Source organism: Boleophthalmus pectinirostris, unplaced genomic scaffold (assembly GCF_026225935.1).
Source record: "Boleophthalmus pectinirostris isolate CB_2022bp ecotype Guang Dong unplaced genomic scaffold, ASM2622593v1 HiC_scaffold_14, whole genome shotgun sequence".
In the NCBI taxonomy this organism is placed as follows: domain Eukaryota; kingdom Metazoa; phylum Chordata; class Actinopteri; order Gobiiformes; family Gobiidae; genus Boleophthalmus; species Boleophthalmus pectinirostris.
The window spans coordinates 5,126,731-5,154,664 of NW_026571047.1; the positions used below are offsets into that span (position 1 = coordinate 5,126,731).

The following is a 27,934-nucleotide window of genomic DNA, read 5'->3' on the forward strand; positions in this document are numbered from 1 at the left end:
TCTTTTACATTTATGCGACGCGCACAACAGAGCAGCTATGGCGAGCGGTAAAAGGAGTGCGCTACTTTCTTCTTTAGCAGCTTATGGAGAGTCCGAACCCGACTCAGACTCGGACTCAGATGGATCAGGTAATAACACATCTATTGAATGTGTTGATTTGCGTTGATCGGGTGCCAGACATTTAAAACTGTAAATATAGCTCTCAGTAGAGCTTCATGTGGTGGCTAATGATAGCACAGTACGCGAATGATTTAACTAGATCACGTTTAAAAAATGACTTTAAAGTTAATTTTTAAGTTATTTTCAAAATTATTTTAGAGCTATTTTACTGTTGACCTGTGTTAATGTTAAGTATTTCATTAGCTATATTATTTGTAACGAGAAACTAATTTAACTGCACCTATACCTAGCTACAGTATGTAACAAATATGACTGAAGCTGGTATCACAGGTTAAGTAGGCTAATAGTTCAAGTATTCAAGTTAAAAAATATATAATTTACTGATTAATGCCAATCAAAGTCTAAACGGATACATTCAATATAATTTTAAAGCCGCAATATGTAACTTTTCTGATAGAATGACCTACCTGCTTGTCTGTCTTCATGGAGGTGTTATTGCTTTATAGATAGCGCTGATGGTTCACTAATGGTAATGGCTAACTTATCGATTTTCATGGAGGCAAGCAGGTAATACCCCAAGTCATATCTGTTTAAAGGCAAGTGTGCGCTCCGGAATGATTTCAAGCGTTTGCAATTGAAATGCAAGATGGATATGTTTAATGCCGTAGTCTGGAAAGATCCTGGCAAACTAACATCTCTGTGGAAACAAACCACAGGCCCTCCACCACCATAAAAGTTCCATAGTGCTATTTTAAAGGTCCTATATATTACACAAAACTGACTCTTACGAGCTTTAAGCCATGTTATAATTCTGGTATTAATAGTCTGTCAACATCTCCAAAGCTCAAAATGTTGTGTTCCACCTTGCGATGTCAAAAAGTGGTAGTGTTTAAGTTAACAGCTACATTTTACCTTTTAGTCCATGAAATGATCCAAATGATTCTAGTGAAGGTGTATGGAGTTTAAAACTGCGCTGGAGCATTTCTTGAGTTATTGTTTTTGTTTGACAGAAGAACACGGACTAAACATGCAGGGTTTTTTGTGTGAAATATGTGAATGAAACAAAACACAACTCCAGGTATGTTTGTGTATATAAACAACATCATAAGATGGATCAGAAAATATCATAATATGGGCACTTAAAGTATTCATGTTATAAAATTAAAATATAAAACACTGTTAACTGTCAAACAATGTCTTAAGTCAGGCATACAGGTATACCTAGTGTAAATTAAGCTAGTTATTGACATGCAGGAAATAGAAATGAGACAATAAACAATAATATCATGTATCGACATTCAAATTATAATTATTCAATCCATAACATTTAAAACTGTCAGCAACTTTAATAATTAGCATGGTATAATTGTTAATTGGCCATGGTAATCGTGACACCAAATTTCAGTATCTTTTTTGTACAAGCAGTAATTTTTCTAATTTGTAAGAAATGTATTTATCCTTTATTCTAATATGCTGTGTTTGCTTGTCCTTGTCCTTGTCCCTCTCAGAGAACCGGGTAGGAAGCCTGGTCTACGGCTACGGTGAGGATGGAGAGGAGATGAACAAGACCGAGGAAGCAGTGGACAAAGTTTCTCCCGATGAAGACAGCGGAGGAAGCAACTCGGTCAGTATTACAAAGAAATGTGTGTTTGGGAACTATTTGAAAATGCTCTTTTTCATTGTTTTTCTTGGCTGCTTCATTTATGCTGTGCTATTATTGGTATATTTGTAATAAGAGTGTGTATTTCTGAAAAGCCAAGGGACCCAGATGCTCAAAAAATTGGGAAATATTGGGGCAGTATATTGGGTACTGATATCGGCAAATATCAATTCAGATTTTTTTATATCGTGTTGGCCAGTGTCTAAACGTGATACCAACATTCAGTACCAGCACTGTCCCATTCTCTTTGTGCCCTATTGAACAGATTAAAGGCCCATTTTATGCAATTTTCTAATCTATGTTATAATGTTTCCTCATCACAAACAGACCTGCAGTTGTGTTTTGTTTCATTCACACATGTTTAACACACAAAGTTGAGTAGTTTCATTAAACTGAAAACACCATGTGATGTCACATGGTAATACAGTAAGTGCTCTGCTGTGTTTTTAAACTTCATGCACATCCACTAGAATAATTTTAATCATTTCAGTCCTGGAATTCCCAGTCTCTACAGAACAAAAAGCTGTTAATGTGAAAACTGCAGTTTTATGCCATCACAAAGCGGAACAGAGCATTTTGAAGCTTTGAAGATGTAGACAGACTAATAATAAAGGGTTACTCAAAAATGTGTGAGTGAAACAAAACACAACTCCAGGTCTGTTTTTAAGGAGGTAACAGATTCTAGCATGGCTAAAAACTCACAGGAAAAAAACTTTGCATAATATAGGACCTTTTTAATAGATCAAAATGTAAATAAAAAAGTGTTATATGGCTGTTTACACAAGTATGTGACTAATTATTTAATATCTCAGGTAACGTTGTGTAAAAGATAATAACAAAATGTATTTATCTATTGATTCTTTCTTTAACTTCAGATACATTTGTGGGCCTCAATATGGATCTTTTAAAATGTAAATATTGGTATCGAAAAGTATTGATTTTTGGCCACCACAGCCAGCCAAATATAATGGTTCCAAAAAAATAAAATTAAAAGTATTGTCCTGCACCTGAATTAGGTTGTTTAAAAATCAATGTTGTAAATAAATCAATACTAAAACTACTACGAAAACCACATACTTAATTGAACAGGTTTTGAAATATGTGTTTATTTTAAAGAATATACACATATTTCGATATTTATAATTGAAGCAGGTTTCCTGAGTAGTTTTAGTCCTTGTTAGCCATTCTAGTTCCATGAGCATCACTACTGGGAAAAGGGAAAAAATACCCCATGCCAAGGGGACAGCAGATGACAAAATACCCCGATTTGGACTGGAGGTTAGCTGTTTGCTGTAGGTGAAATATCCATTTGTTTTACTATTAAAGGTGCTGTACCTGATTTTACAGTCTTTAAATAAACTAATAACAAGTTAATTTTAAATGGTTTACAGTGGTCCAAAGTTAGTCCTCACTTGCTTTATCTATTTTGATTGTGCTACAACAACTAGCTAATGCACACTTCCTGTATACCGGACAATAAAACACTTTAATGCAGACAGAATACATTGTTATACATGGGATCAAATTGGGTACAGGCCCTTTTACTTTCATCTTGCCTCATTATGTTTTGCAGTTTCATCACACCAGTTTCCCATTTCAATTTAGTTCAGTTTAGCGGGCATAAAAACGTACTTGCCTTACTTTTTATGTTTATATTTATGCAATAGCACTTTAAGGTTTTACAGCAACACATTAAAATCAAATGGGTTTAATTTTGTCTTTAATGTTTTTCTTGCTGTTGTTTTATCTGTTTTTTCTATGTCTAACTTTGTGAATGGGTGCATTTCCGGATGGCAGGCCCGTACTGCTCCCCAAGGTCCCCACCAGGAGCCCCCTCCCTGGGCTTCTCTCGTTGACCCTGTGCATTTTGTGTTTTCATAGGAGATGGAAGAATCTGACGAGGGGAGGGACGCGAATGATGTGGAGGTATTTGAAGCACTTAGAGGTGGTTAGTTAGACCCAAAAAAGGCCTTTTTTTTTGTGGCTTCTAATATGGGAGAGGGGGCATGGTCACTAGATGGCGCTGTGGGCTCACTTATGTTGCTGCTGATGTCACTGAAGGATGTGTGAACGATTAACTCTTTTCTGGTTCTTGTCGTTCTTGCAGCTAATTCTTTGAGCATATTTTTGTCAGTATCCTTTCCTGTCCTTTACTAACCATTCCTGTGTGAAATTTAAACTGTATTTGTTGTCAGCTCTGGCTACTTTACCATCACTGTTGTGTGTGTGGGGAGTGGATGAATCAAGTTCAAAGTGAAAAGTCCTGTTTTAAGACTAATGAACTTGTATTAGTAGTATTTCTAATCTATGTATTATAGTGTCACTATAGCTGGCTGTGTCTGGCTGCTAAGCATAACCCTGTAATAACATTTTAAACAATTGTCTGTAATGGATGGTAAACGATCACATTTGTATACAGCTCTTTTCCATCTTCAAGGCATGCAGAGTCACTCACCCACACACACATTCATGCATCAGTGTACAGAGACAGTGAAGGTGAGATGGGTTGAGTGACTTGTCCAAGGACGCAACAACAGCATTCATCTGTAGGAGCTGCAATTGGAATCGCACCATCAACCTGTGGGTGAGTGGATCTGACCGCTCAACCAGTGATGTTTTTGTTGAGAGTGGGATTCGAGCCGCCAACCTTCAGATCAGTGAACAAACGCCCAATCAACCTTCTAACTGAACTACAGTTGGATGGATGGACATTTCTTCCTACTGCTCCACATGAAGTGATGTTGACAGACCTTGCATTAAAGATGTGGCAGAACACAGTTCGTGTGGACACTTATTTAAGATCTAGTTTAAAGACTTTCTGCTACAGTCCCAGGGCTCCCCTGATGATTTTTAACCTGACTCTCTGACATAGATAGGTTGATAGGTTGATAGATAGGTTTTCTGTAGAATTCCAATTCCCACAAATTAATACAGAAAAAAACTAAAATGTGGCTTTTTGCTGCTGGTGTTCCAATCAGTGAGAACAGGTAGAGGGTGCTCTTGGAAAAAGAATCAAAACTTAAAATGCAACGAAATCCAGGCACTCCAAAGAAGTAAAAATTGCACGAGGAAAAATATAGTTAAAAGGCCTTTATTTAGATGGCGAAAGTCAGCATGTTTCAACCAAAAGGGTCTTCCTCAGGGCTTAGTTGCTTAGTTAGCCCCACAAATTAATATTGTTGTTGTGTCCTCGGGCAAGACACTTAACCTGCCCAGTCCCCAGTGTCTGCGAACACAAATGATATGAAGTGCAAATAAGTGCCTTGAAAGTAGAAAAGCGCTATGTAATTTACTGTTTTTTTTATGTAGATAATCCCCGGCACAGGTTCTAGATCAGTTGAAGGCTCACTTTGAGTCTTGCTGTGAGTGTCCTGCTCCACTGTATTGTTTCTTCTTTTCTGTCAGATCCTTATCAGGCTTGTGTAAATAAGAGGCAGCTATAGTTGGCCCACATAATCCTGCTGATAAGACACAGAGAACAGCTGGATTTCATTTACCCGCTCAAAAACATGTGTCTTGCTCTGAGACGTTAGCCTGTGTCAAAACACTTTGTTCAATGCCAGTGTTGTTATTGAATCCACAATCTTCAACATGTTCAAATATTCAAACATTCTTTAGTGCTGTAGTCCTGAAGTTGTTTAGTTAATTAATCAGTGGATGGTGTCTTAGTCAACCAAAACTTATATACAAATGAATAATACTTAAATATGTCTTTGCATATTTGAAATAAGTTTATGTTAAAATGTAAAAAAAAAAAAAGTGAAGGCCCACCTCAAACTTCCTTGGTTATTTTTTTAATCAGATTGTCCTATTTAAAATCAACAGAGGTGACACTAGCTCAGTTGGTAGAGCGTTTGTCCACTGATCCGAAGGTTGCCACTCTTGACATAAACCTCTTTGGTTGAGCGGTCAGATCCACTGGCCCACAGGTTGCTGGTGCAAATTTAGCTCCCACAGATGAATGCTGTCATTGTGTCCATGGGCAAGACACTTAACCCACTTCACCATACTGCTGTATGAATGTGTGTGTGAATGCGTGAGTGATTCCTTGTTGTAAAGCGCTTTGAGTGCCTTGAAGGTGGAAAAGCTCTGTATAAAAATGTGACTATTGACCACTGACAGTTTTGTAACAGAAGAACAGCAGGAATTACATTTTTCAACAATTTTGACAATTGCTTGTTCATTGTAGCTAGTACAGAGCCATATGCTGTACTTATTGAAGTAAACTACTTGGAGATATGGATTAAATACATTTGAAGAACAAAATATTTTGTTTATACATTAAAAGTTGGTAGTAGGAATAACGTCACAAAAAATTGTAGTTTTAGCATGAACTCCCCCTGCAGGTGTAGTCTTATGAGTGCAGGGTCAGGTACACAGAGATGCGTAATCATTTGGGACTTTTTCTTTAGTCGACTACATCCCTATCACTTTATTACTAAAGCAAGACTCATTTCAGTCTGATATTGCATAGCCCCATAATTGCGTAAATTGAAAAAACAAATATTTTCAGTAGAATCTTTCCATTTCCAGCCGTTGTGCTGTGTGCAAGTATGCGCTGAAATGCCATGAGAAAACAGAACCAGCTGTTAACTCTGAAGCAATGCAACGTCTCTGTCATAAATTCTGCGGGACTGAATATTGAAAAGATAGTGGGACTGGCTCAGATAACCCTCCCATTGGTCCATTCAGAAGATGGGTGACCAAGGATTGCACACTTCGATTTTACACTCACACTTGTATGTATAAAAATTTTGCAATAGTTAATTTGTGGAGTGCTTATGTGGTTACAAGCTGCCATACAATACTGGCTATAGATCCTAGGGTGTTGTGGAAAATAACCTGAGAAATTAATGGTTTTAAATGCATTGCACATTACATCATTTGCCACAATTTTAGCATGTTAGAATATAAAAAACAGATTGGAAAATGTTTTAAGAACTTGGCGGTTTGTAACATTTCATAAACATATTGTGGTGTTTAGTTGCCACATAGCTGAAAAACCTGGTCTTACATTATGCTAAATTGACTCTTGTGAGCTTTTGGCCATGTTAGAATGTTGTTACATCCTCAAAAACAGATCAAGAGTTGTGTTCTGTTTCATTCACATATTTGAGTAACCTTTTATTATTAGTCTGTTCCACCTTGTGATGTCATGAAGCAGTAGTTTTCAAGTTCTCCTTTTACCTTTAGTTTAGTAGAGATGGACAATTTCAGGGCTCAAATCATCCAAATGATTCTAGTGAAGGTGTTTGGAGTTTAAAACACATTGGAGCCTGTATTACCTCATGACATCATAAGGTGTTTTTAGTTCGAGAGAACAACCTAAATCTGCAGGGTTTGTGTGTTTAACTGTGTGAAATAAACAAAACACAACTCCAGGTCTGTTTGTGATGAGGAAGCAATATTATAACATACAGTAGATCAGAAAATTACGTATTATGGGCATTTTTTATATATGTTTTGGAAAGTTTGGAGGGGGGGATGAACAGACAATTTACTTCCAGAAGTTTGTAGAGGCGGTGGGCGGGTGGGATCACTGTATTACTCCATTGTGTTGTGTCCTGTGATCACCCGTGCCTCTCTGCCCTTCATCTACGCCTCTCTTCCCCCCTTTTAGGTCAAGTCTGTGCTCCCTCTGTCCCGTTGCTATGGTGACCGTGAATAACACTACCCTGTTCCCTCCACCTCCCCGTCCACCCACTCCCCTGGCACTGGCACCGGGGCAGGCCACCCCTTTAGACAAGGCTAGATTTACGGCCATGGCTCCTGGTGCTTCTTGGAAAGCCCATTAGGTAGATCAGTGTGTGTGTGTGAGATTTGTAGCTACGATGACGTCTTGATGGAATGGCTGCCTTTTGTTTCCAGATGGGCATTTTTCACCGGAATGTTCTTTGCACCAACCACAGAATTCCTCAGTCTGCTGTTTTAAAGGGGGATTAAATATGCTGTGTCTCTCTCTCTCCCCTCCCTCCTCCTCTTTTTTTTTTGTCTTGCAGGTGACGGAAGCCGAAACCAGGGATCCTAATGAACTAGTTGGTGAGTATGTTATGTGTATGTTGGAAATCACTCTGTAAGCATGCCTGATTTTTACTGTCTTTAAAACAAAGTGAGAAAATGGTTAATTTTAAACAGTTTGCAGTGGTCCGAAGTTATTCTTCGCTTTCCTAGTGCATTCCAAGCATCCTAATTTTTCACAATGATGAGTTTTTAAGCACTTTTGACTACTTTCAGAGGTCAGAGCGGAGTTTTCTCTCCACGAAAATGGCAATATGCCATATATACCAGGGGTCTCCAACCTGTAGCTCTCCACCTCCTTCCAAGTACCTCGCCAAGGGATTTTGAAATTGTGCTGAATAAAAAAGCACTGATTAAGTACATGCCTATTACCATTGTATCTTGAAGCCTTTAATATTATTAACTAATAATGGACAATGGTTTATGTTTGATAGGCATAACCGTACCCAGTTAGATGCCCTCTTTCTTATAATCATCTAAATTTCTTGCGGTCGCTAACATGAGCAGCTCACTGGCATTTTTGTTTTGTAAAGGAGCTCACCAGAGGAAAAAGATTGGAGACCCCTAGCTCAAACTCATCTCATCATCTCACTTGTCACATGCATGATCCACTGCAATTAAACTACCACATGTTTTATATATAATGCCTTCTACAGCTTTATTATTTTTATATACCTAGATCAGGGTCTCCAACTTTCAGCTCTGGGGTTACCAGGAGCTTGTGAATTAGACTGTGTGTATTGTGCTGAATAACTAAAATTTGCATAATTAAATGCCTATTACCATTGTAAATGTATAATTTTGATGCCTAACTTTTTGCACAGTGTAGACTTCTCTTTTTAAGTGTATTAATTGTATTATTTATGCAGCATTTTTGAGTGTTTAGAAATCACTGTTACGGTGTTAATATTACTTTTATTATTCACCAAAAAATGCATATTGATTACTGTTTTGTAAGTATCTAAATGTTCCTCATCTAAGTCTTGACATGGATGTTATACAGGCTATAGCCTACTCAATTTCTTGCAACCACTAAATTAGTAGCTCTCAGGCATTTTCTTTTGTAAATGTAACTCACCGGAGGAAAAATGTTGGAGACCCCTGATATAAACTGTAAATGGACAGGGCAAACCTCCTAGCTGCTGCATTCCAAATAGAAAGTGAGCATGAGTGCATTTCTGGCTCCATCGTCTCCGGCTTCAATTCACTTTGTTTTGAAAAAACCTTCTCTCCATAACTGCTGCTGTCTTAAACTGTTCATGTGAACCAGCTCTACCAGCATGATCGTGGTGTTTGTATTTCACTGTAAATCAAATTCCGTAAATCAATTCCTATTCCTAAAATGGAACTTGGCTCCAAATTTGCTCCTATAACTGCTAGCCTCTGTGAGCTTTATTTGACTGAAGCTGAACGCTATGAGTGACGTCACACCACTTCTTTATACAGTCTATGTGCTACCAACAACTAGCATGCTAACAGTAACTTTGGTGTTACGCCGTAGTTTGCGATCGATTAAAAATGCTTTCTAATTAGATGCAGACAGCACATAGCACCCTCTTTTTGACCCTTTTAAAATTTAGCTGTACTGTGGTAAGACAGATTTGGCAAGCAAAATTATATTTATCACTTGTGGAAAGACAATTAATGGTCCTATATTACACCCAATTGACTCTTGTGAGCTTTAAACAAATACCATTACCTCTAAGAGACATGGAGTTTTTGTTTTATTCACATATGTCTGAGTAACTCTTTATTATTAGTCTGTCTACATCTCCAAAGGCTCAAATGATTCTAATGAACATGTATGGTGTTTAAAAACACAGTGGAGCACTTCCTGTACATATCACAAGCTGGAGCAGACTGTTTTCAGTTTGAGAGAAGAACCTAAATGTGCAGGGTTTGTGTGTTTTAAATTTGTGAATGAAACAAAGCACAACTCCAGGTCTGTTTGTGATGAGGAAACAACATCACAGCATAACATAGATCAGAAGATGGCGTAATGTGGGCCCTTTAACATTTGACAGCTCCTAAATGAGTGTTAAAAAATAATAATTCCATACTGTAGCATCTTTACCACTCAGTCTGTTTGTATTGGCTTTTAATATGTGACTTTGACTTCCCCATAAACCTTTTAAGGCTTTAATTACCCAGTGAGTCACCAACTAGAATCTACTTGTCAAATACTATGCCCAGAAGTCAAGCTTTGTTCACTTTGAATCATAAGCAAGTCGAACAAAATAAAACACAAAAATTGCTGTTGGAAAATGTCTTATAATGTAAACATAAAGCGTATTCATTCAGAGCACTCATCCTTGTCACGGATTGCTTGAGAAACCAGTTGACATTGCAGATGTTTTTGAAAAGATGATAGACTTAGGCATGTCCTTGCTGGATTCCTGTAGCTATGGCTAAAAAGTAGTTCAGGTTCATTTTAACCCGTAAATTCTAGTAAATGGATTTGAAATGAGCATGACCGCGCTTCTGGCTTCATGGACTGTCAGGCTCCTCATTTTGGTCTTAAACTGTTCGTATTAATCTGCTCTACTTGATCCTGATGTTTTTATTTCACTATTTTGTCCATAAATCAATTTCTTTTCCTAATATGAAACTTGGCTCAAGTACATTTAAATATTTTACATTTAAAGGTATTCTGTTGAGATTGTTCTCAGTGAGATGTTATTTTTTGCCCAGAATGCTCCACTTTATAGCTTTAAACTTATCTCCATGGAGATACAGGTCAGATCACTGGAGAGGTGAGCACTTTTGGCAGTTTGAATACATGTTTTTACATTTCACAGTATTTATTTTAGCAATACAAACACTTGTGACTGACAGGAAGTAAGAGAGATGTTTAATACCATACTGCAAAACACGTCAGAAGAAGAAGGCCCTCCCAGTAGAAAAGTTACAAAGTGCATCTTTAGTAAATAACATTGGTGAAAGTCATTATCTTGCTCAATTACAGTTGTTGGTTACACTGCTTGACTAATAGGAAGTGGGTTTGTCAGTACAAGCTCATAAGTGCAGGTGTGGGATTGGTCACCAGAGGAGACAGTAAGTCAACTAAGGGAGCGGTTACCATAAACTTAGTCCATTGTTAAACTTTAAACTGCTGCTTTATATCTCTTTGATAAATTATGATAAGAAGTTCTCAGGTATGTATAAAGTAATATTTGGTGTGGTTTGACCTTATAACTTTTTAACATCAAAGATATAAGTGGTTTTATATTTAGGGATGTAATAATTCACTGATTATGAAGCTTGGGTTTGGCTCCATTAGATTTTAAGTTGGATTTATTTAGGCTCCTTTTGCTGTTATTCTGCCTCTACAGTCATTTTGAAGACAGTAGGAAGGCCTAATGGTATTTTTGCATGATGCACAAACTTGATGGGATTACATGTTAGAACATTTATCTGTCTGTCAATTGGAATCTAAGAATTATAATGAATAACATGTCCAAGTGGACACATTGGCCCATATCCTTGATTTTTGCCTGTATTTCTACGAACACCTAGCCTGATTCATGAGCCGGTTTCACTTTGTGGAACCCGTCTGACCTTGCAGCATTAGAATTTGTTCGCTTGACGGTAGGCAGGTACATTTTTTTATTTAACCAATCGCTGCTATTTAGTCGTGATATATGTAATGCACTGCTAACAGGGCTAACTGGTATATTAATCTTTTCCCAAATCCCGTAGAAAGAAGGGCAATAACGTTTTTCCCCTTCATAAAATTCACCAAACATTCTCTTGTTCCAGCTTTAAATCCTTGATCTCGGGAATCGTTGCCAACACAGAATGTCTGTCTTCGTCTACATCCATCTCGACTGCTTTGTTTACTGTTGTGTTGTACCACAAAAGGGACCAGACATGCGCTTGAGTTTGATGTCATGACTTTACAGCTTTTTGCTGATTGGCTGGTGCACAAACTCACACTCTTGCAAACCGTCTAGTGTATTCCAATTCCTGACCTAGTTGCTGGAGAGAAATTAAATTAAGTGGAGGCACTAGGTGACGCCAGCCTGGCTAACAAACACCCAATCGGCCAATAATATTGGCCAATCTATACATTATGGGTTAGAAATAGTGTTTTTAGATCAAATCATGTCCCTGCAAAGCTGCCGTAGATGTTTTAATTTAGCTAAAAGTTGTGTTGTTGTGTTAGTGCATTGGCTGTTGGCCTTAAAGCTCAAGCACCTGCACATATTTTGTTTTGGTTGATATAATGCCTAAAAAGTACACATAAAGATTTATTTTAACACTTTCAGTGTGAAGAGATAATTTGAGGAAAATAATAAAATCAGTCCTGCATATAGGCCCAAGAATATCTGCAAAGCTTATCGGCCATCGGTTTCTCTGAGTTTTAAACAATCAGAATCGCCATCGGCCATGTCAGTCCATCTCTAGTTTGCCCACAGTAAGAATGCATGTTTTTCAAGGTATGTTAGGCAAAACAAACCCCTGTAATTGAATAAATAATAAGTTGAATGCCTTACAGTGGAACATTCTGAATGCTTAGCCAGCTTTACCGCACATAGCTGACAATAACCACATCTCAAAGCCAAAGCCATTATCGGTGGTACTTTCCCATAAGGTGTTAATTACATCAGGCATGCACCAACACAGCCCTCTGTTTTGCCTCTTTGGAAATTCTTTAATTCTAATATTGTGTTCCAAAATGAACACCAGGCGCTCGTCCAGCAGGGCAGCCTGGTTCTTCTGTGTTGTGTGTCCGTAAATGTCATCGCGCGCCGGGCCTCAAACGCCCTCTTTGTCCCCTCTTTGAACGGATGTGCTTTGTTCATATGTCCCCGAGACCCCCAAGGCATGCAGCCACTTTTCAGACAGTTTTTAACGCCTCACATGGAAATTTAGCCTGGTAGAATATAAGCGTTGTCTGTTTATCGTTTTTTTGTATCTGAATTTTCACAATATTCAGATTAAATTTAAAGGAATGCTGTGTAACATTAAGGAGTAACCATTAACCATTAGGAGTGGTATAGTTTAGTTTTTATAGTTCACAAGGGTATCAGGATAGTAGCAGGCTAACATGGCGCTGACTTATTGTAATATACTTTTTTTTTTTTTCAACTCTTCAAATAAGTATTCCAGTGAAAAAGTAGGCTCTATGAAACAAATTTGATTTAACACTGTAATACAACCCCTGTAAAAAATAATGCATGGTATCAGTTAGGGGTGGGAGATATCTTGATATTTTAAATATATCGATTTCTGATTTTGCCGCTTCATTTGTTTACCTTCTCTGTGTGCGCCCTCGCCTAGCTGACTTTGCTGCTTGTGTCTCATTCACTCCTTACTACTGCTGTGAATGCTGAAAGTTGGTTCCAGTGAAAAACTTCTAACACCACAGACCTTTTCCACACAGCACATCCTCTGTCACAGAGAGAACACTCATATTCCACTGAGTCGTGTCCTTTAGTCCGAAAGAAACTGAACCACATCAGTGACACTAGGAGAGAGTTGTTTATGCAAATTAGCCATGTGGTTTTAAGTTTTGTTTCTGTAAAATGTAAACAAATCTGCGCCAAGCTGCATTAAACACATTATAATGTCACATGGGCTGATGTGACTAAATAAACTTTACAACATATAAGCATAACGACTGTAGAGCCACAAGATTTTATTGATAATCTGCTGCAATGTAACTTGTACAATAGTATTTGGAAATGTTGGGTTTGATCTGCAGTGGATTGTGGGATACCTCATAGCTCCTTACTGCTGGTGAGGAACATGGATCTGTTAAAATAAGGAACTAACTGAGCTTCCTCTGCTGAAGGAGCTCATAGTTATCGAGTTAATGGAAAGATGAGCTTGAGATGAGTTGTTTTATTTATGAATGAAAATAATTCAATATGTATTATTTCTTTTATTTTACAGTTAAATTATTATTTATGTAATTAGCGATTTTTGTAGTCTTAAATGTGGCAGAAGCACTACCTACTTCTTGCACTTCAATAAAAAAAGACCCTGTGGAATTTGACAGATTTGTTTTTGCAGTTTTCAGCCTTAGGGAGTTATTTTTCCTGTACAGATATCGAGATATATATCGTATATCAAGATACAGCAAAATATATTGCCATATATTTTTTGTTCCATATCTCCCAGTCCTAATATCGGTACTTGGTATTGTACTCTTTTTGGAAAGTGGTAGTGGTGCATTCCTTATTGTGAGTTATCTGTGTCCCCAGATGTGAGGTAATATGTTTAAATGAAATTATTTTCATTTGATTGTGGCTGTAGTTTTTTTTCTTTTTTTTTTTTTTCCCCCTTCTTTGATTTCCAAATACAGATCTTGTTTTTTAAGCCTTCTAGTTCTTCTTCTTTTTGCACTTTGACACAACCATAAATCACGTTGACTGTCTAATTTACAGCAATACGTATTGTCAATTTCATAGATTACCGTTTTGTCAGTGGTTCATTAGTGCATCTTATCTTCCGTCTGAGATTCTCTACACAGACTTACAAAGGATCTAGTGTAAGATTAGTGCCACACCACAACATCAAATCTGTAGCAGTGTTTGTGCGGAGGGTAAATACCGCGGGGCCAAAGCGCTGCCTGACTCACACCCAGGCTTGTCTTGTCAAGTTTTATCATAGGTCGTATTTTGAAACTTCTGTAACAAAACCCGTGACACGTGTGAGTGAGTACGGTCTGTACCTCCTGTTGACCGTGTGTGTGAGCCAACGCCCAGCTCCTCCCTTGGTGTTTCTAAGCATATCAGCTGTGGGGTTGAACGGGTTAGCTCCTCCCACTGACACAGCGGTCAAAGGGCAAGAACTCGTAAAATACAGTTTGTGACCTAGTGAGGTGGGGAGGTAAACAAAAATGTGAAAGTACTTTGACATAATATTGCTTAAAGATGTGCCACCTGCTTATCTCCATGGCGATGTTTTTGTTTTGACTGGAATCTCTCACAGTATGGTAATAACTGCTGTCTTTGCAATTACAGGTGTTTTTATTGTTCCAAAGAATATTGGGGGAGAAACAAATGCATTCTCACAGTGAGGGGCCTCTACACAGATTTGGCTTGTAACTTGGCATCACTCGCTTGTCTCCATGACATTAATTACATTTAGTGCCCTACTAGGGAACATTCCAGGCAAAGCAGTAACATGGCGACAAGGAAAAAGTAGGCAAACATTTTTTTTAATGATTATCTGTTTTGTTTCTTGTTGACATCCACTCCATTCTTGTCTTTATGGAGATGTCATTGTTTTACCTGGATTGCTTCATAATATGTCAATTACAGATGTGTATTGCATTCATTTAACTACAGATGTTTTTAGTGCTCGAAATCATACGTTCTTACTGTGAGCGGAGTTGCCTCTCTTGGCCTGCTTGTCTCCATGGAATTAATGCCATATTGTGGCATTACAGGCATAACAATAACATCTCCATGGAGAAAAGCAGGTAGTGTGCACTCCAACGGAAAGCTACACCAACACCATGCACCTTTTAAGTAAATGGTTCCCACGGTCATGGAAGTCATGGAAAAGTCATGGAAATTTAACATGTCATTTTCCAAGCCTGGTAAAGTCGTGGAATTTTAGTATCTCTTTCACGCAACTCCAGTGTTCTGTTAAGTTCTCATCAGACTATTATGATTATTTCCGAACATGTGCGCTTTTTGTTTAAAAGAGACAACAATAAATGCACTGGCAGTATTTTGAATATTAAAAAACTATAATTCCAAACCATAAGGTGAGTAGAAAGTGTTAACATTTCATTTTTAGCCCTAAAAGTCTGACCAGTTCTACAAATGTAGGGTGCTATGAAGTCATGGAAAATTCACTTAAGGTCATGAAAAAGTCTTGGAAAGGTTTTTAAATTTTGCCAGTGAAAAAGAGTGGGAACCCTGTAAGTAAATATATCCTAGTTAGTGTTACCCCCTGCTCACAATTTAAAATTATTCACGTGAACATTCATTTGTCACTTGTGGATATGAAAAACATGTCCACTGTCTATAAATATCTCAAATTGGTTAGTTCATTGTTTTAAATGAAGCTAATCCCTACATTCTACTCAACGCAGTTGAGGATGTGATTGCGATGGCAGTAGAGCAGTGACATGTAAGAGCATTAAACAATGAGGAGCAGGGCGTTAAAACTGCAGAACGCACAGCTCCAAATTGTATGATGTGTTTATACCGGGGTTAGGGTAGCAGTTAGCCATTGGAATTCTCGCTGACCATGGTATAACTAAACTTAACTATTCCAAAAAACTGCAGTGATTCAACAGTGTATTGTATGTGATATTGACGCTATGGTAACATGGGGTGTGCAAAAATATAAAAATATCAATATATCGTATCGTTTAATGTGATTATACAGTATTGATATCGTGGACTGCTGTATCGATATATCACCAAGAGTATTTTTTTGGTATTTTTACTCAATTATTTTGTCACAGAGCTGCAGTTTTGTTGTTTGTTCAGAGGAAGGAAACTTTTATGCAGCACATTTGACATTTTCACTGTTTTGACAATTAAATGTTTGTGTTTCATATTCATTTTGCACAACATTGATGATTTAGTCATTGTTTATATTGAACCGTATCAGATTGATTTGAAATATATCGTATAAAATCAAAAGCTCACTGTATTGAGATGTATATGGTATCGTGGCCTATGTATCGAGGTATGTATCCTATCAGCAACTTCTGAGTGATACCCAGCCCTCATGGTAACACAGCGGGAAATGTTTCTATGGCTTAAACCAGTGGAAACAGGTCTTATTGCATTAAAAACTGTCCACCGTCTTCATGCAAGAATGTTTCTCCGAATAAACAGAGACTAACTGATGTCAAATCCTCAGCTAGCTTGTGTCCTGACTTGGGTGAGAAGACTGTAGCACTGTGCTTGCCCGAACACAAATACTTCAACGCCTATCCCAACTTTTAACAGTACACTTTGTTATCTTAAGCTCAGTTACTCATTCTCCACGAACCTGACAGCTTAATAATGGATTTTTCTGTTAGATCAAGTGTTCTGAGCCCCTTTTTAGTCAGGCCCGCACTTGTCCGAATTGTGCACAAAGTCGAGATTCTGCACTCGCATGTGTCTCTCTAGGATACGCAGTGAAAGTGAAAAAATGCCTGGCCTGCAGTCAGAAGAAGGCAGCGGCGCACAAAAGTCAAAACAAGGGCTGGGTCCTCGCGCAGGGAGGGGCAGGAGCAGGCCCTGACAGCAGACACTCCCTGCCCGACCCACCCGCCCGCCTCAACTGTGAACTTCCTCGTGGGTTTACGGGGCGCTGGAGAATGTGAAAAAGCATCAGAGTGACAATAAATTAACTTGGCTTTTCCACTGTCACGAGAAATCAGCTGTTTTCCAGGGTCAATTCTATATGGTTTGTCCCTATATTAATTTGCATACTTTTGTACTGGAACAAGATATGCATTATTGTGAATTAGGGGTTTGCAAAAATAATGAAATACTAAATGTGGAGATACAGTATTGAAGTATAGAAATGGACTGAGCTTTTTATCATATACGGCCTTAAAGGTGCAGTGTGTAACTTTCCTGGTCCAGGGTCCGTTACCTGCTTGTGTCTATGGAGATGTTATTGCTTTGCCTGCAGTGTTACAAATTATAGCATTTAACTTGTCAATCTTCATAGAGACAAGCAGGAAATGCCACCAGGCAAATCTGTGAAGCGGTGACCCCACTCACAGTCAGAATGCACGTTTTAAAAGGTATTTTTAATTGAATAAATGCATCTTATTTAAGTTTAATACCATATTGTGGAACATTACAGGCAAAGCAATCGCATCTCCTGAACCTGAAAAGTCGTAGTGCATTTTTAAATCCCCAAGGAGCACTTATTTTGTTTGGCCCAACCAGCAGTCTAAATGTGCATGAAACATATATATGCATACAACTCTATTTGAACACTTTAGAACATTAGCATAGACTGTACATAAAAAGTGGACTAAGTGAGTGTGACGTCACTTATATGAGGCTTACAGGAGCTAATCTGGAGCCGGACTTTATATTATCAGTAGGATTTTTTTGTACAGACAAAATAGCTAAAAAATAATTCAGGATCATGTGTCGCGGGTTAATACAAACATTTTAAGACCAAAATGAGGCTCATTGCTACAGTTACAGAGAGAGGGGCCACAAGATCCTAATGTAAGTCAGTTGGAGCCACGTGGAGGCTAGGCAGCTATGTCCACTCATATATATGGCGTATGAACATTAGTCTATAGAGGGTACTGTAAAACTGTTTTCTGCGCAGTTTGTACTAAAACAAGGTTGTAGACAAGTTCATATTGAATTCTAATTTGATTATTATTAAATGACCAAAATTGGCCCTACATATTGGACCAGAAATATCGACAGAGGTCACTGGACACTAAGATCTCCGGATTCTAAACAATCAGTATCTGCATCAGCCATGAAAAAACACATATCGATCAGATTTTTTTGTGATTGCACTACAATTTTGTTGCTAATTTAATGGAAGGGAACTTGTTTATGTAATACACTACAGTACATATTCACAGGTTTGATTAAAATATATTTACTGTATTTCCTATTAACTTTGCACAAGTAGTTGTTTAACAATGTAACATTGCTGCTACACTGTATTTGGATCTTATAAAACTGCAATATCACATAGTACCATGTGCAATATATCAATTATTGCATGTATCGTGAGCCATGTATCGTGTATCTTGAATCATGAAGGACCCTGTGATTTCCAGCCCTATTGTGAAGCCATTTGTGTTGTTGCTCTGGTGTATATATAACAAATCAAGAGTAGACATCCTGAATGTGTGTTGTGCTTGTGTGTCTGCAGCCCTGTTCTCAGAGAAGGTGAGGAACATGTCTCCAGATGAAATCCACATCCCTCCTCAGCCACCCGGACGCTGCTCCTCCCAACTCCAGGTAAACACTACACACATGGCTTACCACAACTTACCTGAATGTCTATAGACAGTGATGACATGCACAACTGCCCAGATCCACTGCAGTGCAAGTTGATCCTTGAGCTTTTGTCCCTCCTAAACCATTCTCTAGCTTGGGTTGCCACACCTATTCCACTTCTAAGCAGAGTTAATTAACCACAGCTTTTTGTGTTTATAGATAGCAGGTTGGTGCTGGTTTTATTATTTAAAACATGCTGAAGTGAACTGCCAAAACATCTGAATTTAGCTTTCTGTAGCCTGACATTCAGATAGTGTGGTGAAACACAAGGCTCTGTGTAATGGACATGACAGGGATGAGCACACTATTGCTTTGTTGTGATTGTTTTAAAAAAAAGTGATGCGTATTAAAATGTACTGTACACAGGACTGCCCTGTTTTGAATACTTCAATTTAGGTCTAACGTGATGTAAAAGTTGCGTAGTTGTATTTATAGATCACAGCTGTGCTGCTTGGAGTTGTGCTGAGACATGATTTAGTCTTTTTGCTGTTGAGGTTCAGATTCAGATCGTCTCTTACAATGCTCTAACAATGCTGAAAACCACATGTCATGTAAGGAGGATCTACATTATTGTGTTGTCCAATCTTGGCTTAACAAAAACATATTTTATATAGAACAGTTTTTTCAAATGCTAAGCCAAGTGGATTTACACAACATCTGCTTTGAACATACAGTAAGTTTAAACTTCATTTGAAAAAAAGTCTGTTCAACCTACTAACTAAGCCACTAGTCACAAACCAGCATATAATTAGATGCAAACAGTGCAACAGCAGTCTCATTTTGACCCTAGAAGCCTCTTTTATACTAATAATAAAACTGAAAATCAATACTATATATTCATTTTAGCAGGTAGATACTAAAAAGTCTCATTCACAGGACAGAAGTAAACCTTTCCTGAATAGTTTTAGAATGATCTTTCTCTGTATCAGAACAAATATAAGAGCACATAGACTAGTATATGCACTGTGGAACCTACCTGGACCACTGAGGGATTACACAGATGTAAGGACACATTGTAATATAAAAAACGAGTACTACAATTTATTGTTGTTAAATCAAATTTTATTGCCTAAATAAAGAGTGTTTTTATTAGCATTGTGGTATCAACATCAGTATTGAGTATCAAGTCTATTCCTTAGTATTGAAATGTTTTTAAATGTTATTACTGTGATAGCGCTACCTCAGGTTACTATTAACTCCTTTACACAATTCAAAATTAGTCTCTATCATGTGCACTCTTCCATCTTATAAAGTAAATATCTGTTCCTTCTGGGCTTAGACATAAATTCTAGTGGCAGCTTGAATCCCGAGACTCGCCCTTGTAATTAAAACAGCTCCTCTCCTTGACGCTCCTCTCCCTCTTTTCTCGCTCTTCTCTCCCTCTCCTCCTCTCCTCTCCTCCTTCCCCCACAGGCAGGTCAGGACATAAGCAGTGTACCGCGCAGGCTGCCACTCCCAGACAGTGAAATGAACAAGTCATGAATCAGGCCTGAATCACCCTCACAGCCCTGTACCCGTGCCCTGCGGCTGTAGAAACACACTGCTCACAAGCACCGCACTGATTACAGCAAATCCACTTTTACTGCCACATTTCGACACTTGAAGGGCTGTGTTGTCTTGCTGTCATTGGCTAATCGCTGTGTTGACGTTCACAGGAGGTAGTTCGTCATTTCATTGATTATGTTATTTCATCAGTCGATTCGTCACTAATTAAATATTTGAGTAACATCTTAGACTTAGACTTGGGCAGATTTTATTGATCCACACAGGAAGTTATTTGGACACAGTAGCTCACACATCACAATAATATAATAACAAAGAGCAAAAATATAAATGGTAAAATAAATTCTAAATAAGTAGCAAAAAAAGATCTGCATCTAGGTATTTATTTAAGGCAACCAGCTTATTTTCTTATTTATTATTATTGTATTTATTTGTAAAGGGACAGCACATACTAATGAACATTTAAAACGTAAATATGTAAAGATGATAGTTAGCATGGCTAATTTCCATCTTTAATCCCTCGGCAGCTTGATGTCAAATCATCTACAGGACAGGGAAAAGTAAAGGAACAATCACACAAACGTACAGAACACCAGCACACTCACTATACACACAATTCATTTCAGACAGTTCATTTGAAATTCGAAGTCAAGAGTTAAAGAGTTAACTCCAACAATCCCTCCGTTTAACAAAAAAATTCATTCATAACCACTGTTTTAAAGCTTTGGAAAATGTATTGGAAAATTGGAAAATTCCATGTTTGACCTGCTCCAGAAGCAAAAGAGAGCTGTCCACAAGCACTTTTCCTAAACGGCACAGAGCAGTCATCTCTAGAACTGCTCTTATTTCCGATTTGAATTTCTTTTCACAAACTCCTTCAGAGGAGGTGGAGCAAGATTATTAAAAACTTTGCATACCAAAATTAAATCTGCATATTTGATTTTAATTCGATTTGTATTCTGCAGTAGTGATTATTAGTGGGCTTTTGTTTAATACCTTTTTTATAAATACTTTCAGGTTTAGTTTAAAGGTCCTATATTACACAAAATTGACTCTTGTGAGCTTTAAGGCATGTTATAATGTTGTTACAGCAAATGTTTGAATAATTTGTGTTATTATTAGTCTGTCTATAGCTAAAGCTCAAAATGCTCTGTTCCACTTTGTGATGTCATGAAGTGGTAGTTTTCACAGCTCCTTTCACCTTAATTCACCTTAGTTCACCTTAAACACCTTTAACACCTTAGTTCAGGAGAGATTGACAGTTCCAGAGCTGTGTGTGTCAGTAGTGGTTGGAGGAGGCCTAAAGCAGCTACGGCTTTATTAGGTAATGTTACCAAATATAAGCAAGAAATTTTAAATTTGGAATTTAAGCTTTGAGAAAATCCTCCATGTTTGCTGAATGTCTCTATCCTCTCTCCCCCCATTTCGCACTATAAGACTAATGCATTATTATTACATTTACCAATATGAAGATCCATTTTGATTTAATAAAGGCTGGATGAATTATTCAATTAAGTTATTACTCAGTATCTGCTTTAAATGTCTCTGTAATCCCTTGGTTGTCTAGGTAGAATTGATTTTTTTCTTTAAATCTAAACTGAAATGATCTAAAATGCAGGAATAAAGAAACATTGCATGTGGAAGCCATGTATGTAGCTGCATAGCAAGTTTACTACAATATGCTTAAACATTGAATTAGTTTAATATGTTTTTTATGATTTTCTTTTTACTAAATGACTTTTTATATGTAAGTTCATATTCATATATTATGTGCATGATCCAAAATCACCTGGTCAGTGACAGACTGTCAGCATTCCTCTTTCTCTTTTCAGCCCTGTCACTGCCCTGGCTCCATCTGCTGCTCTCTCTGTGGTTCACTTTAGAACCTGGTTGTCAAATATCTCCAGACAGTAGCAGAAATGTTTAGGACAATACTCCCATTCATCATTACACAACAGTTTTTTTTTTTCACTGTATTTTAAGATGTGAACAATTGTGCAAAGGTTTCTGTTTACATTTTTTCTGACAAATATTACTACTGCTGCTAATACATTTGTTATTTATTCAAAACTTTGTTATCCTGTCCTATATTACTCTTTTTAACCATGTTATGATATTATTAACTTATTAAAAACAAAACCAGAGTTGTGTTTTGTTTAATTCTCACAATCTGTGTCCAAATCTTAAAATACTCCGTTCCACCTTGTGATGTCATGTAGTGGTCTCTTTCAAGTTAGCAGCTACATTTTTATCTTGAGTTCAGTAGAGATGGGCAATTCCAGGGCTGAAATTATCCAAATCATCCAAACGAAGGTGTATGGGGTTTAAAATCACAATGGAGCATTCCTGTATTACCACATGGTGGAACAGTGTTTTCCCATTTTCAGCCTAAATATGCAGGGTTTTTGTGTTAAACATGTAAATGAAACAAAGCACAACTCCAGATATGTTTCTGATGAGGAAAAAAAAAAAAACATTATACTTTTTCCCCCTAAATTGTGCATCCTAATGTAAAGTACATTTTGTCATGTCATGTCATGCAACTTCCAATCTTGGGACATCAGTACTTACTATTGCTTTGTTTTGCTTTGTTACAGGAAAAGATCCACAAGCTGTATGAGAGAAAGCTCCATGGAAACTTCGACACAAACAGCCACATTCAGAAGAAGAAAGAATTCCGAAATCCCAGGTACTTTGCATTTTCTGGGTCATTCTTCCCACTTTTTAAAGAACACATATTATGCATTGTTATGGCTTCAGTTACCTATATAATATACTAATAATGATTGAATATGGAAAATACTTTATAGATCTTATTCCACTCTGCTTACGGGCTTTAAAACTGCATTGGGGAAGTCTATAGTTTTATCTGTGATGCAACTAAACAGGCAATATGTGACTGGAGCATTTTTGAGTGCTCAGAGATGACAATTTTGGATTAATGGAAGTCCTATACTAAGCAAAAGATTTAAGAGATGTTTTAAATTATAATTTAAACCATGTTAAAACGTTGGTAGGTGCTTTTTGTTTCACTTTCACATATTTGAGCAATCCTTTATTATTTAGTCTGTCTAGGGATGTAACAATAACCGAAATATTGTGACATCATATCGTCAAAGTTGTCACAATAATATCATGGACCATCACAATATATCGAATTACAAGTCTCTTTGCTTAAATTAAATTATGGTGCAGCAATACCTAAAAAAAAGACAGAGGGAACTACATAAACCATGATCCTTTGCTACATTTCAGTGCAGACTACAAGAAGAAATAACACTTTTAAGTCTTAATTCTTTGGATTAAGTCTTGTCAAAGCATTTAAAGAGGAAAAAGTAGCATATTAACAGTTTTGTTAGCTTCCACAGAATATCGCAATAAATATCATACCATGAGATGTATATCGTGAAAATATCATACTGAAAGATTTGGATATTGTTACATCCCTAATCATAAGCCGCCTCAAAATATCATGAGCTTTCCCATATCTCAATAAATATCGTACCATGAGGTTCATACCGTGATGATATCATATCATGAGACTTGGATATCATTACACCCCCAAGTCTGTCTACATTTCCCAAACTCAAAATGCTCTGTTCCACCTTGTGATGTCATGAAGTGGTAGTTTTCAATTTAACAGCTACAATTTACTTTTTGTTCAGTAGAAACTGGCAATTCCAGGATTTTTTAAATGATTCTAGCGAAGGTGAAAAGATATTGGGGCACTTACTGTATTACCACATGACATCACAGGGAGGAACACAGCGTTTTCCACTTCAGAGAAAGTCGATCTGAAAATAGCGTAATATGGGCCTTTTATTAAAACAAGCATGAATGAAACAAAAATATAACTCCAGGTATGTTTGTGATGAGGAAACATCATAACATGGTAAAAGTTAAAAAAGGAAATCTTGCATAGTAGGTGTTCTCTACTGCTGTTTTGTTTTTTTGTTTTTTTACTGCTGTTTTGTGTTTTGTCTCATATTGTCAAATTTCTTTCCATTTTAGCATCTACGAAAAGCTCATTCAATTCTGCAGCATAGACGAACTGGGAACCAACTACCCAAAAGACATGTTCGATCCGCACGGGTGGTCGGAAGATTCCTTTTACGAAGCGCTAGGTAAGTCTTTTTCCATTTGCTGCAAAAGGTTCGGGTTTGGGTTCAGTGCTAATTTGTGTTTTTGTTTTGTTTTTTGTTTTTTTCAGCCAAAGCCCAGAAAGTGGAGATGGACAAACTAGAAAAAGCTAAAAAGGAGCGTACCAAGGTGAAGTGTTTTATTTATTCCTTTTAGGGTTTCTACGTCATGGACAAGTCTCTACCAGCAACTGTAATTTAGATTCTTCTGAACTGAAAAAAATAGTTAGGAGTTCATTTGAGGCCGTGCACAGTAGCTTGATAACATTATCTGTTTTAAAGTAATGAAAACAGCTCTCATTTTGTCCACTTTAAAGATGTTCTCTGTCCAATTATGAAAAAGCTGAAACTGTCCAAATAGGTCTTGAAAGAATATTGACAATTAATTAAATATAAAGGCATTTTGTTTGTTTTCTTAATCAGATTCCAAAAGTCTTAGCGGTACTGACCGGTGTAAAAGCGGTATATTCAAAATTTAGATTTTTTTTTTTTATGTAATGAAAACTGATTAATTTCATTCAGGTTAATTATACCTTTTTTTTCTTATTTATAGAACTAGCTTTTTTTCCCCCTTCACATAACCCCAAGTTGCTCTCAGTCACTTTTTTCCTTGTTTCCATGGAGATGTTATATCTCTGCCTGAATTGTTCCATGGCATTAACTCTCTTGTATAAGTCTTTTTGATATTTTTTTTTATCTCTCAACCACTTTTAGGGCATCACCTGCTATATAGATGCAGTAACATACTTTTAATACCATACTGTGGAACATTCATGGCAAAGCAATCACATCTCCATGGAGACAAGCGCACGGCAGACCATTGGAACATTACGTAATCCTTTATTTCAAGATTCACAGATCAGTTTAGCAGACAGAAGGTAACCATGCATGGTGAAAATACTACCAAAACACTTACATGGTACCACTTAAAACAGCTTGAACAGACATGTACAGTACATAGGTGCCTGTATTTACATTGGGAAGTGGTACTGAAGAAGACTGATGCCTGCAGAGATGATTTTTTCGTGTTTCATATTAGCCTGCAGGCATGTCAGCACATACTCGATCTAGCGTTCCCCTTAGCAGACACATTCCTCTGTACAGCGCTGCGTGGGTGAATGTGGAGCTGACTCATGACGCGTTTTACAGATCGAGTTTGTGACGGGGACAAAGAAAGGAACCAACGCCTCCAGTACCACGGCCCCCACCGCCAGCAGCACCAGCAGCACCACGGCTACAGGTAACTGCTTTGGAATGTGTTCTTAAAGGGCCCATATGACACTATTTTCTGATCTATGTTATAATATAATCATAATAATAATAATGTTATATAAAATATACTCTATTCTGTATAAATCAGGTACAGGTGCAGTAGTTGGGTGGAGGGCATGAGGGAGCAATCTGTCTGCCTGTCTGTGTGTATGTACTGTATGTATGTGCATTTGTGTGATTGATGTTGCTGTAAGTTTTGCATTCTGTGTGTGTAAAATCCCTCCGTCCTCCAGGTAGAATCCATGGCAAAAGGAGAAATTAAATTTGTCAGCTGAATATTCTGTCTCTTGTCTTGTGTATTACTAATGATTTATAAAATAAATACATAATAAATAAATGAAAATAATGTTGTTTCCTCATCAAAAACATTCCCGTGGTTGTTTTGTTTAACACACAAACGCTGAGTTCTTCTGGGGTAAAAAAGGAAGTGCTCTACTTTGTTTTAAAATTTTGTACACCTACAGAGAATGCAGGATTTGTGAGTTAAATGTGAGGGTAAATGAAACAAAACAAAACTCCAGGTTCATTTGTGATGAGGAATCAACATTATAACATAGACACGTTAGTTTGTACATTTTTACACATTTTTTCTTGTCAAAACCTGCACTGGTGTAAACAATCAAAGAAATCAGATCTGGAATCTTTTACACGACATTTCAGTAATCTGACTCCAGAAATCAGATAATCAGATCAGATTTCCGGTGTGCATTTAAACATAACCAGTGACACAGCAGCAGCAGGGTGATATCGGTTATGCAACCACATGAGAATTTCTTGTAAACCACATAGACTGGATATAGGAATGGACATAGCTCCAAACAGGAAGTGAGCATGGGCACGCTTCTGGCTTTATCGGCTTCAATTCACTTTATACTGAAAAAAAACATCTCATCCATCTCTTTGTAAATTTTCATGTTAATCCGCTCTACATGATCCTGGTGTTTTTATTTTCCTAGTTCTAATATGGATACAGATACAGTCTTTGGTAAAACTCCAAAAATGTCTCCATTATTCAACTTTTAATCAGTTAATAATAATAATAATAATGATGAAAATGATAAATAAATCCCCCTTATTGTGTATGTTGTGGTATGAATTGCTTCTAACTCATCCGCTTGTGTTTCAGATGCGCAGAAGAGGAAAAGCAAATGGGACTCTGCAATACCCGTGACCCAGCCCACCATCATCACAACCTCTGCCACCCTTCCCGCTGTCGTCTCCGTGACAACCACCGCCAGCGGCACCAAAACTACCGTCATCTCTGCCGTGGGCACCATCGTCAAGAAGGCCAAGCAGTGAACAAAGCAGGGAGAGGGCCTTTCGAATGGAAGAGACCTGCCTATAGTTTAATATGGGACACACTCAAATTTCGAATTTCAGACATTTCATCTACAGACTTTTTTTGAATTTTTCTACAACTTTGCAAGAACTTGGAAGTTTCATCTAGAACTGGTTGTACCGATTTCTTCACGGGCCCATATTATGCTTTTCCTGGTCTATGTTATAATGCCTCATCACAAACAGACCTGGAGTTGTGTTTTGTTTCATTCACACGTTTAACACACAAACCTTGCTTATTTAGGCTGTGTTCTCATCTTGAACTGAAAACACTGTCCTACTTTCTGATGTCATCTGGTGATACAGGAAGTGTTCCACTGTGTTTTTAAACTCCATAAATCTTCACTGGAATCATATGGATGATTTTAGCCCTGGAATAGCCAATCTCTTCTGAGCTAAAATGTAGTTGTTAACTTGAAAGAGACCACTACATGACATCACAAGATGGAACGGAGCATTTTAAGATTTGGAGATGTAGACAGACTAATAAATCAGGATTACTCAGACATGTGTAAATAAAACACAATGAATGTGAATGAGCACAACTCCAGGCCTGTTTTTGAGGAGGTAACAACATTCAAGACTTAAAGAGTGAGAGAGGTGAATATGACAAATCTAGTATTTACCATAGATTTTTTTGTAAATGTTATAGAAAGGGAAAGGTGTGAAATATTTTTTGTCAGCTGTTGCAGTCAAAATGGTTAAACTTGTGCATAATTTTCATCCCTCTAATTTTACCGCAATGAGTTTTTATATCTGTACATATGTATTTCTCAAAAGGTGAATAAACAATTCTGATGTTGCCTTTTCACTCGGGAGTCTTATTTCTTGTATTGGCTAAACTTTTTTTTGTTTGAAATTAAGTATCTATTTCTAGTTTCAGCTGAAATCACATGTGGCATCCGGGTGGAGGTCTGTCATCCTCTCATTTT

The 27,934-nt window shown here is 37.4% G+C and overlaps 1 protein-coding gene across 1 annotated transcript; it reads left to right on the forward strand.

Annotated features, from left to right (window-relative positions):
• sap30bp (SAP30 binding protein) lies at positions 1–27,813 on the forward strand. The gene is made up of 10 exons (XM_020919247.2): positions 1–128; positions 1,629–1,744; positions 3,662–3,706; positions 7,780–7,819; positions 18,623–18,711; positions 22,851–22,942; positions 24,265–24,377; positions 24,464–24,522; positions 25,542–25,632; positions 26,791–27,813. The coding sequence occupies exons 1-10, from the start codon at positions 38–40 to the stop codon at positions 26,961–26,963; spliced, it is 909 nt and encodes a 302-aa protein (XP_020774906.1). The 5' UTR covers positions 1–37; the 3' UTR covers positions 26,964–27,813.
• Positions 27,814–27,934: the final 121 nt, after the last annotated feature.